General features: G+C 34.7%; 1 protein-coding gene across 2 annotated transcripts in view; it reads right to left on the bottom strand.

Annotated features, from left to right (window-relative positions):
- The window catches only part of CCDC171 (coiled-coil domain containing 171), a 335855-nt gene that overhangs the window by 168154 nt on the left and 147016 nt on the right, over positions 1 to 20685 (bottom strand). For both annotated transcript variants that reach the window (XM_049769310.1, XM_049769319.1), the window contains exons 16-19: positions 18354 to 18858; positions 14837 to 14953; positions 3371 to 3597; positions 2395 to 2577 (exon numbers count right to left, since the gene is read on the bottom strand). In XM_049769310.1, the coding sequence (XP_049625267.1) occupies positions 2395 to 2577; positions 3371 to 3597; positions 14837 to 14953; positions 18354 to 18858 (1032 nt within the window). The remainder of the gene's footprint in view (positions 1 to 2394; positions 2578 to 3370; positions 3598 to 14836; positions 14954 to 18353; positions 18859 to 20685) is intronic.

Here is a 20685-nt window from a genome sequence, read left to right as displayed (position 1 = left end):
AAGTGAAAGTCACTCAAATTTTCCTTCTCTGGGCAAAAAATTAAAAAGTTAGGACATGTGCTGTCATTAGATACTAAATGCTAAGAATGTAATTACTTATTTCTGATCAGAAAGCTAATTCACTACTGCCTAATTTACAAGGACACTTTGAAAGTAAAGATGTTTGAAATAACTAAATAGTATAATATAATTTATGTTACTATTTAATATTCTACAGCCATAGATATCAAAACTGAAAATTCCAAGTTAAGTATTTAACATCTTTTTTTTTTTTTTTTTTTTTTTGGTTTTTGGGCCACACCCAGCGGTGCTCAGGGGTTACTCCTGGCTGTCTGCTCAGAAATAGCTCCTGGCAGGCACGGGATACCATATGGGACACCGGGATTTGAACCAACCACCTTTAGTATTTAACATCTTAAATAAAGTTAAACTTGCAAAACTGTTTTTCTGAAGAAGGAAGTAATTAAAGCACCTCGTTACTAGATTTAAGAAATACATTTAGGGCCTGGAGAGATAGCACAGCGGCGTTTGCCTTGCAAGCAGCCGATCCAGGACCAAAGGTGCTTGGTTCGAATCCCGGTGTCCCATATGGTCCCCCGTGCCTGCCAGGAGCTATTTCTGAGCAGACAGCCAGGAGTAACCCCTGAGCATCGCTGGGTGTGGCCCAAAAACCAAAAAAAAAAAAAAAAAAGAAAAGAAAAGAAAAGAAAAAAAAAAGAAATACATTTAGAGCCAGGTATACAATTTAGGATTAGAATACTTGCCTTGTGAGTTTAAGGCCCTGGATACAGTTCCCAGCAGCATAATTTTAATGACAAAAGGTAATTTTATACTCATCAACTATCATCAGTTACATGATAGTTTATACTTTTTTGCATTTTAAACATTGTGGTTATGAAGTTGTTTTGTTCATAACTGAGTTTCAGTCTTAAATGTATACCACGCAGGCATTTACTTCTCTCTCTCTCTCTCTCTCTCTCTCTCTCTCTCTCTCTCTCTTCTCTCTCTCTCTCTCTCTCTCTCTCTCTCTCTCTCTCTCTCTCTCTCTCTCTCTCTCTCTCATATCCCCTCCTCCTTCTTTTCCCCTTCCTTCCTGCACCTTTTTTCCTTTTAGACACTTTAGTTTGCAGTACAGTTCTTGTTCTGAATGATCAGGTCCAACTATCATTGTCATAGTGGCCCCTTCTCTACCTTAGACAGTTTATATGTTTAAGATAATCTTTCAACCCAATATTTATATGTCTACATTAAGAACAGCAATGTTAATAACCCAGTACAACAAGAATGAGGATAGCTCATTTCATTTTACTCCATATATTTTCATTTTTGATCTTTATTAAAACTGTCAATTTATGGGCCCGGAGAGATAGCACAGCGGCGTTTGCCTTGCAAGCAGCTGATCCAGGACCAAAGGTGGTTGGTTCGAATCCCGGTGTCCCATATGGTCCCCCGTGCCTGCCAGGAGCTATTTCTGAGCAGACAGCCAGGAGTAACCCCTGAGCACCTCCGGGTGTGACCCCCCCCCCCCAAAAAAAAAACTGTCAATTTATATAAAGGCTTTCACTTTCTGCTTCTTATATAAATATAAATAAATTCTTGGTGAAAGTTCGACAAATTTTTTGGAAAGACCATTTTTTTCCTATAACATAATCAAATTTATTCAAAATATTCAACAGGAGTCAAAAATATAAGTAACATGGGAAAATATTATGTCTCGCATGTGCAAGATCCTGGTTTGATTTTCTGTACCCCAAGTATTCTTCCCCAGAACTTCTGAGTGTGAACCCAGGCCTCAACCCAGCTAAACATCTATAATATATTCAAATCTAAGCATTTTCAATATAAGAAGAAAAGAGAGAAAATTTTATCCAAACTCAAACCATCAGGTTTCTCAGTAAGTTGCATTTTAGTTTTTTCAATTGCACATTTTGGGGTTTATTCACTCTAGCAGTTACTCTATCCTAATTACACCTAAATCTTTTTCTATAGCTTCAGTCACATTTTAATTGTTTTTGAGCTCCAGTGATTTATAACTTTCTATTAAGAGAGATGTAATTGTCATTTAAGTCTTTGCAATTTTAAGGTATAAAATGTACTCAGTGACACATTGATACATCACAATATTATTACCACAGTAATCTTTGTTAATATCTCCATCATATCACATGATTATTTTTTCTTTATTACAATGAAAACATTTAAGATATCTCATCAAATATTTAAGAAATTTTTACGTATGTACTGTTTGGGCATTTCCCAAGTAGTTTTCTAAAGAAATACTTTTAAATGGGACTTTAATTGAAAAAATATATATACTTAAAGACAACGAAGGAGAGTCCACCAAAGTCAGGTTGTTTGTTGTTGTTGTTGTTGTTGTTGTTTTTAAATACTTACAGAATGCTTAAATTCATTTAATTGCATTTGGAGTCCTTGTGCTTTTTCAAGCTCCTTTTTCATTTCATTCGCATTTCTTTTGAATTCTGTGACCTCTAAGCGCAACGAACGACGTTCCACCTCTGCAGCATGTAATCTTTGCGTAAATCCAAGTATTTGCTTCTGCAAAGATGCTGTGCTTTTCTGTTGTTAAGTAGAAACTTTATAATCACTATAGATTTACCAATAAAACAATGTCAACATCTACTTTATCAATCATATAATAACAGGTTATGTCAGCTATTACTAAAGCTTAGAAATAAAAGTTGTATGATCAATATTTTTATTTTAACTCTAAATAAATTGGAGAAAAATAGCTAAAAATAAAATTGAAGTATGCTTTTATCTCATATAGTTTTGGAGTTGTCTATATACAAAAGCCAGTTTAATACTTATATCATTTCTCTTAAATGATCACTTTGGTTTTTGTTTAGGGGCCATTAAACAATGGTGTTCAGAGCTTACTCTGGGTTCTGAGCTCAGGGATCACTTCTGGCAATGTCCAGGGGACCGTATGGGTATCAATCCTCTATCAGTCTGTGCAAGGCAAGCGTCTTACCCACTGTACTATCTCATTGGCACCTGTATCCTGACATTTTAAACATTTGGATGTCCACATAGATAATGCGGATAAGGTACTTTGCCTTGTATATAGCAGACTTTGTTTTATCCGCAGTACTACTAATAATCCCTGACTACTGACGGGGTTACTTCTAAGCATAGAGACAAAAAAGTCTCTGAGCACCTATGTAGCTCAAAACCCTCCAAAAAATAAATAAATTTAAGCCAAATTATTTGTTAGAGGTTTTATTTGCTGCAATAAAAGGAGAAAATCTGAATACATTTCTCAACAACTAATTTAAATTTCAAATAAATGTAACACAAAATTAAACTTTTAAAGTCCTAAGGTCACTATCTCATGAAATTTCATACATACCAAAACGGGCACATGCCCAGATAGACCATATTTCAAGGCCAATGTGTTTACTTTATGAAGTCCACGAGCCAGCCGCTGAACCAGGGAATCTTTTTCTACATATGTAATACTCCTACTACTCTGTAAAGGTATACTCTCCATTGCCAAACTAATTTTATCCATGAGTTTTGCAAAGGAATTCTTGGCTGCACCTATGAGTAAATGTCCACTAATTCTGGAATTTGGATCTTTAAAGAAAAGATAAAGAGAGAACTGTGAGTTGACTTGTTCATTTCATATTACTGCCATTTAAAATACATGAAATCCAACTACAATCATGTTTGTAATCACGGTGTAAATATATTATTAAAAACAAATAAACTCAATTCAAAGAAAAAAAGAAAATATCTTTCAATTATATAATTCTCATTCAATCAAAAAGTCCTCTTCAACATTAATCTTTACTCAAAAAAATAGTTCATCTACTAAGCAATATATATAAAGCAATAAATTATATACAGAAATTCTATGTATTTACAGTATTTCATTTATAAAGAATGCTGATAAGAAAAATTCACCACTTTAAAAATCTAACAAATTCATTTTCTATTTACAACTACTAAAGCTTGTTACCTTAATGTCATACTATTTATATTGTCAGACAAGCACATATAATTTGCCTCTTTCAAGGCAATTAAAATTTTACAACAACAATTACTTATTTCCCCACAGGACTTCTGTAATCATCCCTTTCATATAATGGACTTAAGGTCCCAGCATATCCAACATGGCCTGCTTACTGCTGGATTCATCAGGTCTGTAATTAATAATTGTGTTTAATGTTGATAAATAAAATTGTCAGTGCTCTTTCTACTAATTAGTATTCAAGATAATGTTTAATAGGTTTATTTATGCCTTAATAAAAGTGTAATTTAGTTTTCCCTCTACTAGGTAGGTTTTAATCTGTCATTACTTGTCTTATGATACTATCCGTGTAAAATGACAAGCACAGAGAGATTACTTATATTCAGTAGTATACCATTTCAAAGCATCTATTATTGGAGTTAACATATCTTATCTTTACATCAAAATCACAAAAATTTAGCCAGTATTATCCAAATGAAAGAAGCTAAGATAATTCTAAGAATATATATTTCAATACAAATAAGCAACACTGAAGTAACCAATGAGCAGTTTTCTGTCATAAAGAACTTTATCAGAGAGACTTTCTGTGTTCAAAAAACAAGACCTATTTTATTATATTCATCCCCAATGAAGAAAAGAAAGGTTATTGTTTTAATTTATGAAGCTGTCAAAATTTAAAAACTATACTACTGGATTTTTTGTAAACACCCGGCGGCACTAGGGTTATTCCTGGCTCTGTACTCAGAAGTTACTCCTTGCAGGTTCAGGAGACCATATAGGATGCCAGGGATTGAATCCATGAATCCAGGTCAGCTGCATGCAAGGCAGATGCCCTACTAGATGTGCTATCACTCTGACCTGAGAAACCATACTTCTTTTAAGTTATACATTAAATAGATATACTTTTTTTTAGATATACTTTTAATTAGACAAAACCTTAATATAGTTCTGACTTCTAAGAATACAATATTCTCACTAATTAATTCTAATATTCTTTTGAGTCTCTATTCTTTTTCCAGTCTTGTACCACTTCAATTTGTCTCCACTGTAGATAAAGTGAATTCTAAAACAAAAATAGTATCTAGTAACAGTCCCTGCTTAAGTCAATGACTTGTTTAAGATATAGTAATAAATCAATGGGGAAGCCTATATTTCCTTTATAAGTTTAAGGCCTATATAATTCTACCTCTTAACCTGTTTATGCAAGGTAGTCTCCTGCATCACTTTGTTCCCTTAATTACTTTTTTAAAACTTTTTTATTTATTTTTTCCTTTATATATGTGAGTATATATTTATTTTATTTTTTTGTCTTGTTTTTGTTTTCTTATCTTCCTTAACTTCACCTGTTTTGGTTCTGCTTGGTACAAAAACCTACAAGAAAAAGTCTTGCCTGGGATAATAGCTCAGGTCAAAACCAGGGCACAGAGATGATGGAGCCTGACACTCTCACCCCCAAATGCACCAGCAATATAGTATGGCACCATTTCTTCTTACAAAGGAAGACTAAAACAGGGGAAATTTCATGTACAGAAACAAGCTCTTATCTACTAGGGATAAAAACTCATACATTTTACAATACAGGGGCACCTCCCACCTTGAACATATGTCGTGTGGACCCAACTTAGACTCCAGGTGATTAGGCAGTGACTGTCCAACCCTGAACCTTAGATCCCAGACACAGAACTGACACAGTTCTCCACAACAGCTCCAGGAACCTAACTCACTCTGGGACATTCTTAATACTGCTCTGACACCAACAGGCACCAATTTTGATACGACATCCTGACAATGAGGAAATGACAACAACTTGATCTAAGAGCAGGTTGCCCTACCTCACCACCTAACGACAAGATGAAATCAGAAGACATGTCATCCTTCAATCTGTGCAAAAGCCAAGATCGCTATCTACAGAATACTGACTGTGACAACCATGACTGGGCAGAACTTATCCTGGGACCAATAAAAAAGACCCTAGTCTAGGCTTTGGTCTACGTTCTGCACAACAACCAAAATCACTAATTCCAGAGGTCTGACTGAGACAACTACAGCTGAGCAGGTCTTCTGGAAACATAATGAAAGACTCTATCCTAGGCTTCATCCTAGGATCAGGGCAAAAACCAAGAACACCAATTACAGAAGACTAATTAACGCAACAGTGATGGAACAGAACTTCTAGAACTGTAAAGAAAGACTCCATCTTAGGTTCCATCCTTTGACCTGTGCAGATAGCAAGATCTCTAGATACAGAGATCTGATTTTATCATCCACGACTGAGCAGAAAGTTTTCAGACACCACAAATGGACCTAGGGGAGAATAAAAGAGCATGTACAGAGCCTATAGTTATTCCCATGACAGTATGCTTCAAGGGCGGAGAAACCCTGTATCTCTTAGGCCAAGGGAATTCCCTTTCTAAAAATCTCTCCAATATTTACTGTGCCTATGCAAAAAAAAAAAAAAAGACAGAGAGGAAAGCACAAAATTATCTTTTTTTGGCTTTTTTATTGTTGTTATTTGGTTTTTTTTCCCTTTTTTTGTGCTTTGTTTTGTTTTTATTTCAGGACCATGGTTATTGTGTGGTGGTTGTCTTTATTGCTGTGGTGCTTTTTGGATTTTTTTGTTTGAGTTTTCTTTTTATATTGTTATTATCTTTTTCTTCCTTTATCCCTTTCTCCTCTCAAATTGATATTTATAGCCTCTAGAAAGACTCTGCCCATTTTTGCTTGTTTGATTTTTGCTTTATTTTATTTTTTTCTTTCCTTCAAACAGAACCACATAACTTGAACCATCTTGTTCCACCTCACAAATTGAGGGGGAAATAATGAAGGGTACCAAGACCAAACAGTTATCTGATCACTAAATAGAAATAAAAAATGATCAGACTTAAACACCAAATTCAAAGCCAATGACAACAGAATTGATACCCGATCTACAACAAGCTAGACACAGAGGGGACCACTTATACTAGCAACCTGGGGGCACAAATGAAAGGGATATGGGAACAGGGTTGGAGGGAGGACAACGTTGGTGGTGTGAATGCCCCTGATTTAACATCACTATGCACCTAAAATATTGCTGTGAAAGACATGTAAACTACTTTGGTCAAAATAAAAATTATTATTATAAAAAATATAGTAATAAATTTCAATCTCTTTAAAAAGGAGTGAAAGCCTAATATGACCTGATTTCTCCTTACTTTTCCAGAAATATTTTTCATTATCATCCCGTATATATCAACTCACTTCAAGAGCACTAAGAATTGAATCCATATCAGCTTACTTGCTCTACCTGCTGGGTTTTTTTATTGGAACTGCATTGAATCTATTTATTGCTTCAATAATTTAGCCATTTAACAATGGTATTTCTTCTAAATCATGGATTTGAAGTACCTTTGTGTCTCTTTGTGTCTAATTTCTATCTTATTATTTTCCATATCTTTAAACTTATTTTGGTTGTTTAATTCTTTTTGATGGAATTTTAAATGGACTGTTTTGGTGATTTTTCTATTTATGTACATACACACATGCAATTGATTTATAGATGGTTTTTGTAACTCAACATGCCATGTAATAACATTAAATGACACATTGTAATAGTTACTGCAACTATATTCAAATATAATTTATACTTATTAATAATCAGTAAACTATGCACCAGCTAATCGCTTACAGTGCATGTAGTTTTATGCACATAACATATAAAACAGGATTTGAGGGGCTGAGGCAATAGTACAGTAGATAGGGCGCTTGCCTAGCATGTGCCAACTAGGATTCAATCCCTGGCACCTCATATGGTCCCTTGATCCCTGCCAGAAGTGATTCATGAGAAAAGAGCCATCAGTTAGTGAAGTTACATAAAATATCCTCTGATCATTTTTTCATAATATTTATAGATCACATAAATCATCAGGCCCTTGTTAAAAATATATATTCTGAGTAATTCTAGAGTTGATTCTGAGATAAGTATTTCTTTTTTCTTTTCTTTATTTTTCTTTTTTTTCTTTTTGGGCCACACCTGGTGATGATCAGGGGTTAGTCCTGGCTATGCACTCAGAAATCACTCCTGGCTCTGTAGGACCAAATGGGACGCTGGGAGATGGAACCATGGTCCATCCTGGGTCAGCTGCGTGCAAGGCAAATGTCCTACCACTGCGCCACTACTCCAGCCCTGAAATTAAGTATTTCTTTTTTTCTTCCCTGCCCCATCTCGAAATTAAGTATTTCTAATATATTCCTAGGTAATGCTGATGCTACTAGTTCACTGATGATATATGGGGAAAGGCTCTTTTTATAATCATGATTCAATAAGGTCTTAACATTTTTTATTATTGTCACAATTACTTAATATGACACATCTGTTTACCTACTACTCTGAAGATCCTAATCATGAAATCTCAGTGTTATAGTGAATGCCACCTAGGAATCTGAGATTTTCCATTTAGAGTTGCTATGATTTTCTTAAAACATAACATTAAGGAAAGTTCATAATAGTAACAGCAAAAGCATGAGCAAGTAGATCAGCTATCTTCTAGATAAGATTCAATTTTCAAGGAAAATGTATAGCAGAATACATGAACATTCTCTTATCTCCATATACCCCTTTATTTGAAAATTCAAAGAAAATCAGCACCTTAGAAATTCTATTTGGATTAGCCATATAAAATCTTCAGCTATCTAATGGGTTCTTCAGTCCATTCTTACAATGATTAATATATCAGTCCTTTAGTAGAAGTAACATTCTACCCTGTTAGAGGTAAATGATCTCTTGCAGGCATACCATTTGGATACCTCAAAGAGGTAATTTATCTCAAGTGGGCAAACATTTTAATGAAAGCAAGAAGGTTGCCACCTGTCCAGTTTTTACAGAGGCAATATAACTGGAGTCTTTGCCCAGTTTCTATAAATCAATCTTTAAAGTTTAAGAATTTAATAGGGGGGTAACCATCTTTAGCATTTTTTGAGCAATGAAATCAAGTTACCATTATTGAACTTTAAATTTCATGAAAAGATTAAAATAATATGTAAGTTCACATCAGACACCAATATACTAAAAAAAAAAGAGAGAATAAATATTTTAATTAATATACATATATATACATATATGTATATATACATATACAGGGACTTAGCTCAATTGATCATATTTACTCAGAAACATTTTTCAGTCAGATGTTAAATACAAAGATATTATGATTTAAAGGTGATTAAGTGATTCTTCCAATTTCACACACATGGTGAACAATGGAAACCAGATTCAACTCTGGAATCCAAATTTCTAATGCATGCTCTACCATAAATCTATGTTTGTTCTTCTCTTATTGACTAATTATCTCTTATCCTGTATGGTCAAGAGATTGTGTGTTATTCTTCATTTTTATAAAAAAAAATATAAGCATTTAAATTTTTATTGTCTTTTCTTTGGTGCAGGGACCACACCCAGCTGTGCTCGGGTTTTACTTCTTGCTTTATGCTCAATAATCATTCGTAAGTGATTGATCACTCCTAAGCCAGAGACTGCCATATGTAAGGCAAGTATCCCTAGACCATTTCTCTTACCCTTTTATTGGCTTTTGTGTATTTTTAATTGAAGTGTTTTAATACATAAGGTTTCAAGTATGCACCATTGAAAATAAAAACTAAGTAATTTTTGGAGGCATAATTTACTATTTCTTGTCTTAAAGACTATTTCAACAACACTATTCAAAAGTACTACACTACTTAATACATTGTTTACTCCTTAAATTAGTAAAAGCTACTACTTGATATTAGCATGCATATACCAATAATGGGATTAAAAGAAAAATAGGACAGTAATATCATTGGTTATAGAGTGAAAATGTTTTTATCAAAATATACAAAACCATAAAGAAAGGACAAATATAGAATTCTAAGAAAAATCTTATTATATGGTCAGGAAAAAATGTCAGGAGTAAGGGAGAAATGTCTTGAGCTTGATCCTTAGCAAAAATCTAGACTCTCCCAATATCTGGCTACTTCAATTGCATACTTGTTAGAAGAATAAAGATATCATATATTATATTAGTCATTTAAGAAAAATTGCCAATTGCAAATTAAAGATAAATGAAATTTTAAGTACTTATTACTGATAAAAATCAAATTATGAATTGGTTAGAATAAGAAAAGCACAATTAAAATATTACTTGGATTAAGAATAACTCTCAAGAACATTAAAATAGTAAATGCCCTCAAACTATGTGACATTTTTACTTTTTTAGGAGATGATACCCAACAATACACAAGAGTTACTCCAGGCTCTGTGCTCTGAAATAACTCCTATTGGAGATCAGGGGAACTATATAAGATGCAGGAGATTGAACCAGGTTTTACTGCAAGCAAGGCAAGCACTCTACCCATGGTACCATCAGTCTGGACCTATACAATATTTTTTAATTACTTTTTTAAACATGTTGCAAGGTAGTTTGAAATACAGTTGTTGTTGTCATCACAGTTACAAAAGTTGGTTATAATTGAGTTTCAGTTATACAATACATAACATCCTTCAGCAGTGCACATTTCCTGCCACCAATGTCCAGTTGTTCTTTTTTGTTTTTTTTGTTTTTTTTTTTGTTTTTGGGTCACCACCAATGTCCAGTTTTGCTCCAGCCCCACTCTGTTCTCTCTTGCTCTCTCTCTCTTTCTCTCTCTCTCCTTCTCTCTTTTTCTTTTATTTCCTTTTAGGCACTGTGTTTAGCAATAATGTTACTGAAGGGGTATCATCCATTATCACATTATCTCCTTTAAGCACACAATTCATGTCAAGAGTGATGATTTCCAGCTCTAATTATCATAGTGTTTCATTCTCTACCCTAACTGCACTCTACACTATGAGTGGCAACTTTCCTACCATCACTGGTCCTCTTGGTCCTCATCTTTATTGTCTCTGAAAATTACCATACAATCATTTTTATATATCCTACAAATGAGTGTGATCATTCTATGTCTTTCTCCTTTAATTTATTTCACTCAGTATAATACTCTCCCTGTACTTCATTCATAAACAAATTTCATTATTTTCCCTAACAGCTGGATAGTATTTCTTTGTGTAGATATGCAGTTTCTTTAGTCACTCACCTGTTCTCAGGCACTTGGGTTGGTTGATTCTAGATTTTGGCTATCGTAAATAGTGCTGCAATGAAAATTGGAATGCAAAAAGCTTTTCTCCATTGTGTTTTGGGGCTCCTAAGATTTATTCCTAGGAGCACTGTTGCAGAGTCATGTGAAAGCACAATTCTACTTTTTTGAGGAATATCTATAATGTTTTCTGAAATAGCTGAAACAGTCAACATTCTACCAGCAGTGAATGAAAGTCTCTTTCTCCCCGCAGTCATGCCAGTACTAGTTGCTCTTGTTTTTTTTGACATGTGACAATCTCTGTGGTGTGACATGATATCTTATGGTTGTTTTGATTTGCATCTACCTGATTATTAAATGCCTTGATATTAGACCCAAAAACATAATGTACATATAGAAAAATATAGGCAGAACATTTCATAATATCAAAAATGGGGAGAAGAAATGAACAGACACTCCCTCATAGAAGAAATACAAATGGCCAAAAGGCACATGAAAAAATGTTCCACAATACTAATCATCAAGAGATGTAGATCAAAACAAGTATGAGGTATCCTCTGACACCACATAGACTGGCATACATCACAAAGAACAAGAACAGTGCTGGCGAGGATGTGGAGAGAAAGGAACTCTTATTCATTTCTGGTAGGAATGCCATCTAGTCCAACCTTTATGAAAACAATATGGAGATTCCTCAAAGCACTGAAAATTGAGCTCCCATATGATCCAGCTATACCACTCCTAGGGATATAGTCTAGGAACACAAAATACAATCCAAAAATCCCTTCCTCAATCTATATTCATTGCAGTGCTATGTACAGTAGCCAGACTCTGGAAGCAACCAACATACCCTTCAACAGATGAATAGCTAAAGAACTGTGGTACATATACACAATGGAATATTATGCAGCCTTCAGCCTTCAGGAGAGATGAAGTCATGAAATTTTCCTATATATGGATGGACATGGAATCTATTATGCTGAGTGAAATAAGTCTGAGAGAGACACACACAGAATAGTCTCACTTATCTATTGGTTTTAAGAAAAATAAAAAACATTATTGAAATAATTCCCAGAGATGAGGGCCAGAAGGACCAGCTCAAGATATAAAGCTCACCGCAAAGAGTCGTAAGTGCAGTTACAGAAATAACTATACTGAGAATTATCAGAACAATATCAATGAGAGAGGGAAGTAGAAAGCCTGTCTCAAATACAGGCGGGGGTGCGGAAGGAGGGAGGTGGGTCATTGGTGATGTAATATTGCACCGGTGGGGGGGGGGGCATTCTTTTAATGACTAAAATCCAACTACAATCATGTTTCTAATCACAGTGTTTAAATATATTATTTAAAAATAAATATATATCTTTCTTCTCTTTTGTTATAAGTCATGTTTTTGTTTTTGTTTTTGTTTTTGCACTTCAATTTTTGTAGTCTGCCACTTTACTATACTATACTATTCCTAGGAGCTTCTTGTAAAGTCTTTAAGATTTTCTAAATATAGTATCATGCCAACTACAAACAGCAAGAGCTTGACTTCTTCCTTTCCTATCTGGATGCCCTGGATATCTTTTTCTTGAATAATTGCTATGGCAAGTACTTCCAGCACTATATTTAATAGAAGTGGTAATGGGGGACAACCTTGTCTTGTGCCAGGCTTTGAAGAAAAGCTTTTAGTTTTTCCCCATTGAGTACAATGTTTTCCACAAGCTTGTGGTAAATGGCTTTGACAATATTGAGAAAAGTTCCTTCAATAACCTTTTTATTGAGAGATTTTATGAAGAATGGGTGCTGGACCCTGCATATGACATTTTTTAACTAATGTTATTAAGTGAAGTAAAACATCAACTCTGCCATTTATCAAAAATGTAGAAGCAGAATGCAATTATGATGAAGCATTAAAGGTTTTTGGATAAATTAAAGGTTTTTGGAGCTGGAGAGATAGCACAACAGTAGGGACCCAGTTTGATTTCCAGCATCCCATATGGACCCCAGCCTGCGGAGTGTGATTTCTGAGTGCAGAGCCAGTAGTAACCCCTGAGCACTGCTGGTTGTAGCCCCAAAACCAACCAATAAATAAATAAATAAAATAAAGTTTTAAAAAATAAATAAATAATTAAAGTTTTTTATACAATATTTGGCTTAAATTTTTCAAATCACGTGATTTTTACACAAGAAACTTAAGTACAATACATAATCCTAAAGCAGATCCTTTTGCTGAAAAAGGCTAATTTAGGATAAGTAGGTAAAGCCAAATAGTGTCTTTGTAGCAGTATATCAGTACTGGCTTCTATACAGCTATTGATCATTATATTCTGATTACACAGCAGCATGTGTTTGTTTGAAATACATACTAAAAAATGAGGGATTAATGGGTATCATATCAGTTACTTGTTCTCTAATCACTCAGCAAAACAGTAATTCTCTTACATATTTCTATTTCAAAATAAGTTTTAATTGAAGATCTGAAAAATCTGAAGTCTAGACTCCAGAGTCATAGCACAGTGGTAGGGCATTTGCCTTGCATGCTGCCAATCCAGGATGGATACAGGTTCTTTTCCCTGCATCTCATATGGTTCCTCAAGCCTGCCAGAAACTATTTCTGAGCGTCTAGCCAGGAGTAACCCCTAAGCACTGCCGGGTATAGCCCAAAAACTGGATGGATGGATGGATAGATAGATAGATAGATAGATAGATAGATAGATAGATAGATAGATAGATGATAGGTAGATAGATAGATAGATAGATAGATAGATAGATAGATAGATAGATAGATAGATAGATAGATAGATAGATAGATAGATAGATAGCTGAGGTCTATGATATCACCTGTTAATCTCTCTGAAGATAAATTTATGAGTACTAGAAAAGAAAGAGAGGAGGGCAAACAGAAAGAGTTAGATAGAGGAGGAATTGGGAAGGGACAGGGGAAAAGAATAAACTGGAAGAACATACAGATAAATGTAAACAGTAATTTTTTCTGTGCACTAGAAAATATTTTGCTTTTCTGTTATTCTGATTTTATTATTTTTGGTTTTTGGGCCACACCTGATCACGCTAAGGGTATACTCCTGGCTATGTACTCAGAAATCACTCCTGGCTTAGGAAAACATGTGGGACATCAGGGGATAGAACCGCTGTCCGTCCTAGGTCAGCCACGTGCAAGACAAATGCCTTACCACTGTGTCACCACTCCAGCTCCTTATTCTGATTTTTTTAAGTTTTCTGAATTGACCAGTGTTCTTTTATAAATGAATGTAGAAGTATGTTTGGGAGGTATGGGGATCAAGCAGTGGTCATGGCCAACCAGAGCAGATGGTTCCATGACTGAGCCAGATGATACAATGCTGTCCATGCTCAGAGGTGCTGGGGACCACTAAACCACAACCAGTGTAACCTCCAGGGTTAAACCTTGGTTGGTGTGTGGAAAAAGAGTAGAAAGTGAGAAAGCAATTGCCTTTCAGACATAAAAATATATTTGTAGTAGTCAAATGCTTTAACATATTTTGTCGGTTTTGAGCTGAGATTATAGTAATCAAAAAAGGACATTAATTCCCCATTAACAAAGACAAAATTATCTATCAAAATTTATATTGATTTACAGCATCATTAAATATAAATTTAACAGCCTCTTTGAATCTGAATAAAACAAGGACAATTATATATTTTGCTGGACAGTTAATTAGAATTTGTACTATTCACAATTCAAGACACTTGCTTTTAAAGTTTGCAACAACATAAAAAGGAATAGTATACCTGTTTTACTAATGACATCTTGTAGTTCAGCCATAGAAGTGATTATTGCATTAAGAAGGTCAGAACTGGTGAGCCAACTGAGTGCTTGGAAACAGCGTAACTGTTCCTTTTGATGTTCTGCAAAAAAAAATAAATAAATACTATTATGCAATACAACAAAGATTAAAATCCATATTTAAATTCATTTAACTTATCAAAACATCTATAAAAATATGCAAGAAATTATATGCATATAAAACAAATAAAAAAAGAGTGACAGAGAGGTAACAGTGGTTAGGGCATTTGCTTTGTAAGAAGCCAACTGGGTTTCCATCCTTGGTATCCCATACTGTCCCCAAAACTTGCCAAAAGTAATTCCTGAATGCAGAGCCAGGAGTAAGCCCTGAGCATGGCCAGGTGTGGTAAATACATACAATAAAAACTTTCTTTAATTCTACTTACATTAGATAAAAAATAATCTTTAGGGGCCTGATCTTAGATTATATTATATACAAAAGTTAGCTTAAAATATAAAAGTTTTTGGGAGGCGGAGCAATAGCACAGTGGTAGGGCATTTGCCTTGCATACAGCTGACCCAGGACAAACCTCAGTTCAATCCCTGGCAAAGCATATAGTCCTCCAAGCCAGATGCAATTTCTGAGCCCATAGCCAGGAGTAACCCTGAGCATCATCAGGTGTGGCCCAAAAACAGACAAACAAAAATATATTTTTTAACAGTTAGAATCTAAAGTCAATGTCAATAATGAGATGTCATCTTACACCAGTGAGGCTGGCACATATCAAAAATATTGGTAACAATCTGTGTTGGTGAGGATGTGGTGAAAAAGGAACTTTCATCCACTGATGTTGGGAATGCGGCCTGGTCCAACCCCCATGAAAAAAACAGTATAGAGGGTTCTCAGTAAACTCAGAATCCAACTGCCATATGACCCAGCAATCCCACTTTTGGGTGTCTCTCCCTAAAAAAAGAAAAACACTCATCCAAAAGGATGTCTGTATACCACTATTTATCATAGCACCCAGTACAATAGCTAAGAGTTGGAATCAACCTAGATGTCCAAAAAAAAACCAGTAGAATTTGAAGATGTCATGCATATACATAATGGAATACTACGTAACTGTAAGGAATGATGCAATTATGCAATTTGCTGCAAAATGAATAGAACTGGAAAATACAATGTTAAATGAAGCCAGAAGGAGGATAAATACAAGAAGATATCACGTATATGTGGTATTTAGAATAACTGCATAAAGAAATGCAGTGCTTAAATATAGATAACACTCCAGGCTCCAGAATATAGTGAGGAGAAGGAAAGAAATTGGGGGGGAGGGGGGGGAAGATAGATATGAATAGACAGGGAAAAGGCTAAAGAGTCTTAGGTACATTTGTGTTGGTAAATATCCAAGCTGGAGCCAGTGACAATAAAATCATGAAATCCAAACTTGAACAACCAAATTCAAAAAGGGTCTGTTTTAATTGCTACCTACAGAAAACTGACTTTGGCAAATATGGTCTGGACAGAAACTATTAAGGGACCAACAAGGAAGTTCCTAGCCTAGGTCTCGGTCTAGGATTTGTACAAAAATCAAGATCTCTAATTCCAGAGGTCTAATTTTGAAAACTGCGACTGAGCAAAACTTTTGGAACTATGCTGAAAGACTCTAGGTTCTGTCCTAAGTTCTGAACAAAAACCAAGACCACTAATTACAGAAGACTGATTACAAGAACAGTGATGGAACAGAACTCCTAGAACCATAATGAAAAACTCCCTCCTAACCTTCACCCTATGACCTTTTGCAAATAATAAGATCTCCAGCTACAGAGGTGGGATGTCACAATCCACATCTGAGTGGAAAGTTTCCTGGCACCATAAAAAGACCTTAGAGTGTGCAAATGAGTGAGCAAGGAGCCTGTAGTTGTTCCCATGGCAGTATGCTTCAAGGGTGGAGAAACCCTATATCTCTTAGGCCAAGGAAATTTCTGCTGTAATTTCCCCAATATTTACCGTGCTTATGCAAAAAAGAGGAAAAGAAGAAAGGAGGAGGAGGAGGAGAGAGGAAGAGGAGGAGGAAGAAGAAGAAGAAGAAGAAGAAGAAGAAGAAGAAGAAGAAGAAGAAGAAGAAGAAGAAGAAGAAGAAGAAGAAGAAGAAGAAGAAGAAGAAGAAGAAAGAAGAAGAAGTAGTACACCCTTTCTTTTAAAAAGTTGCTAATCTGGCTTTTTTTCTCTTTTTCAGTAGCTGATAGTTTTGGTTTTTAGTTTATTCTATGTTAATTCTTTTTGTAATCTTGTTGATACTCCCTTATTGTTTTTTGTTTCTGTTTTGTTTTGCTTTACTACCTTTTTTTCTTTTTTCCCTTTCTTTCTGTTTTGTTTTGCTTTATTACCTTTTTTCTTTTTCCCTTTCTTTTTCTAAATGGATATTTATAACACCTAGACAGACTCCTCCTCCTTTTTCTCTTTTTTGTTTGCCATTTTTCTTCTTCCTTCTCTTCTTCCTCCTCCTCCTCTTCCTCCTCCTCCCCCCTGCTCCCTTCTCCTCCCCTCCCGATGGTACCAAGACCAAACAGTCAAATGTTCATTTGGTGGAAATAATAACTGATCAGACATGAATACCAAATCCAAAGTCAATGAGAACAGAATCGATACATGATCTACAACAAGCTATACAAGGGGGGAACAGTTGCACTAGTATTACAGGGGTAAAGGAGGGAGATGTGGGATGCATGCTGGGAACAAGGGTGGAGGGAAGACAACACTGGTGGTGGAAATGCCCCTCACTCTTTGTCACTATGTGCCTCAAATACTACTGTGAGAGAATTGTAATTCACTTTGACCACAATAAAAATTAAAAAAAAAAGGGGGGGGCCTGTTTTGATGGCAGGATGAGACAGGAGGTAGTAGCATTGGATAGACTCTGGGAATATTGGTGGAAGGAGATTGACACTGGTTGTGGGATTGGTCTTGAAACACTATGTCTAAAATCCAACTACAAATAACTTTGTAAATCATAATGGTTTAAATAAATATTTTTTAAAAAAAGCTAAAGTCATTGTTTCCTCAGAGTCAAACATTAAAGATATATTGGTTGGAAAACTGAAAAAGAAAAGGTATATTTTCATTCAATTCTTCAATAGATATTTAATTCCAATTATTTTATATGAATTCACAGAAAATAAAAATAAACCATACTACTAATTTATATTAAACAAGGCAGTGTCTGTATTGATTAAATTGAAAAATTATTGTATTAAATGTTATTTTACTATAAAAATATAATTCATATATAATAAATCTAGACAAAGTTGAAATATATCTATTTGCTTCTAGTTACTATGTTTAAACAAATTAAAAATCTAATTTATACTTGTTTCTTGTTTACCCATAAATACACACATATATAGAATTTTTATACGATTTTACACATTAATTTTCAAATATTTGCAAATGATCAAACTTATTTAACATTTTATGTCATTGATAATGAATCTATATTTAAAAAACACTAATTATCTTACTTGGAAATTTATGCTTGTCTTTGGGCTCTCCTGTACACACTAACATGCCTATGCCTTCTTTGAAACTCTCCATCCAGGTAAAAAGAGAGGCACATGACTGACCCAAATGCTTCAGTCTGTTTGTAGCCAAAACTGCAATAACTCCTTTCCGGAAAATACGAATCAGTCCTTTGAACGGCTTTTTCTGAATCTTGGCTTCCTCTTGCTTTTTCTCCTCTACAGTTGACAAAGCATGGGCTAAAGCTCTTACTTCCAACTTGAACAACTCAAATGTGTTGACCTGCTCCTGGAGAAGATCTCTCTGTGTCGACAAAGCACATGACCTGCTATAGAGAGGATATAGTGCACCAGCCATCAATGCACAGGCTGCCAACAAGGATGTCTGTTCCCTCTGAGTCTGTAATAACACGTTTTTGAAGTGTGACTTTTCAAGAACCAACTGTTCGTGTGACTTTTCAATGCGATTTAATTTTTCTGTATTTTTTTCAGCAATTTCTTGAAATTTCTATAAAAGAAGTCAAATAATATATTTGGTCATGAAACAAATAAGTATTCTATTAATTTTTCTTTACAGAAAAAGGGCAAACTTTTGCTAATTCTTCCTCAAGAAACTCCCATTTTTTCTAGCGTGTATATGTTTGTTTGTTTTTTAAATGGAACACTTCATAAAGTTGCATCCTTACGCAGGTCCATGTATCATTCTCTGTATCATTCCAATTATTTTTAGTATATGTGCTGCTAAAAGTGAGAACTGAAATATATTTTTTAAATATATTTCAAAAGAGCCATACAAATAAATCAGGACATAAAGCTCTTGCCTTGAAGGTGGTCTAGTTGGAATCCCTGGTATCACTGAGCACTGCCAAGGATCAATCTTTGAGTACATAGCAGGAATTTCCCTTAATCACACTGTGTATGGTTCAAACCCTCCAAAAATATAAATAAAATAATATGTATTTTAAAATATATGGCTTAGCAGTGTTTTTTTCCCCTTAATTTTTGAAGGGTCATACTTGGTTATGCTTAGTCTTCGCTCATGGTTCTACTTAGAGATCATTCCTGGGGATACCATGTATGGTTCAAGGATTGAATCAATGCTGACTATAGCTGCATGCATACTTTTTCCATGCAAAGGAGCCAGAATGATAGTGCAGAGGACAGGGCTTTTGCCTTGCACATGGCTGTCCAGGTTTGATTCCCATCCATATGGTCCCCCAAGCACCATCAAAGTGATCCCTGAGCATAGCACAAGGAGTAAGTCCTGAGGACCAATGGTGTGGCAAAAACAAGACAAACAAAAACATTTTGCACACAAAAAAAGAATCAAGTTTTTTTGCAAAGAAAAATATTTTTCCACTCATGACACTTTACACTGGAGAAATTTGTATGCAGCCTTGGGTAAATATTTATAAAATAAGTATTTTATATTTTTATAATTTTATAAAATTTATATTATAAAAATTTATAAAATAAATATTTATAAAATAAGTATACAAATAAAATTTTGTTTTATTATTGAGAATAAACAATAAAAGTTTTTTCAATAAATTTAATGTTTTTTGTGACTCCATATTTAGTTATACAGACACTAACAATTTAAGATGGTAGGTAAAGGGGCCAGAGAGATAGTTAAGGCATTTGCTTTATACACAAAGGACTGTTGGTCAATCCCAAGCACCATATAGCTTCTTCAAGACCACCAGGAGTGATCCAGAAGTGATCCCTGAGCACAAAAGTAGGAATAAACCCTGAGTACCACAGAATGAAGCCTAAAAAAAAAAGAAAAAAAGAAAAAAAAAGAAAGTAGGAGAAAGAGTAACACTGAATCACACAGCTTAAACTTTAATGTACACAGTGAGTTTAAAATATTCTACATAGGGGCTGGAGAGATAGCATGGAGGTAAGGTGGTTGCCTTTCATGCAGGAGATCATCAGTTCAAATCCCGGTGTCCCATATGGTCCCCCGTGCCTGCCAGGAGCAATTTCTGAGCCTGGAGCCAGGAATAACCCCTGAGCACTGCCAGGTGTGACCCAAAACACACACACACAAAAAAAAATTCTACATAGAAACCTTACAAAACAGAGAACCCATAAATTTAAATATATTTTCTTGAATTTTTATTCATAAATATACATTTTTCAGATAAAAAATTTATTTCCTTCCTTCATTTTGTAATTGTTCTTATTTCTATTTTTTAAACAAAAATCATATTGACAATGGAGAATTTCCTGTCAGTAAATAGACCACTTTTTCCCACAATAAGCAATGGGTTAAATTAATGATACAAAATATAGGACTTCAGAGCCTACCTTTTACTAAATGAAAGGTAAT

Source organism: Suncus etruscus, chromosome 1 (genome assembly GCF_024139225.1).
Source record: "Suncus etruscus isolate mSunEtr1 chromosome 1, mSunEtr1.pri.cur, whole genome shotgun sequence".
In the NCBI taxonomy this organism is placed as follows: Eukaryota; Metazoa; Chordata; class Mammalia; order Eulipotyphla; family Soricidae; genus Suncus; species Suncus etruscus.
The sequence above is the reverse complement of the archived record's forward strand: the minus strand, read 5'-3'. Positions and strand labels throughout refer to the sequence as shown.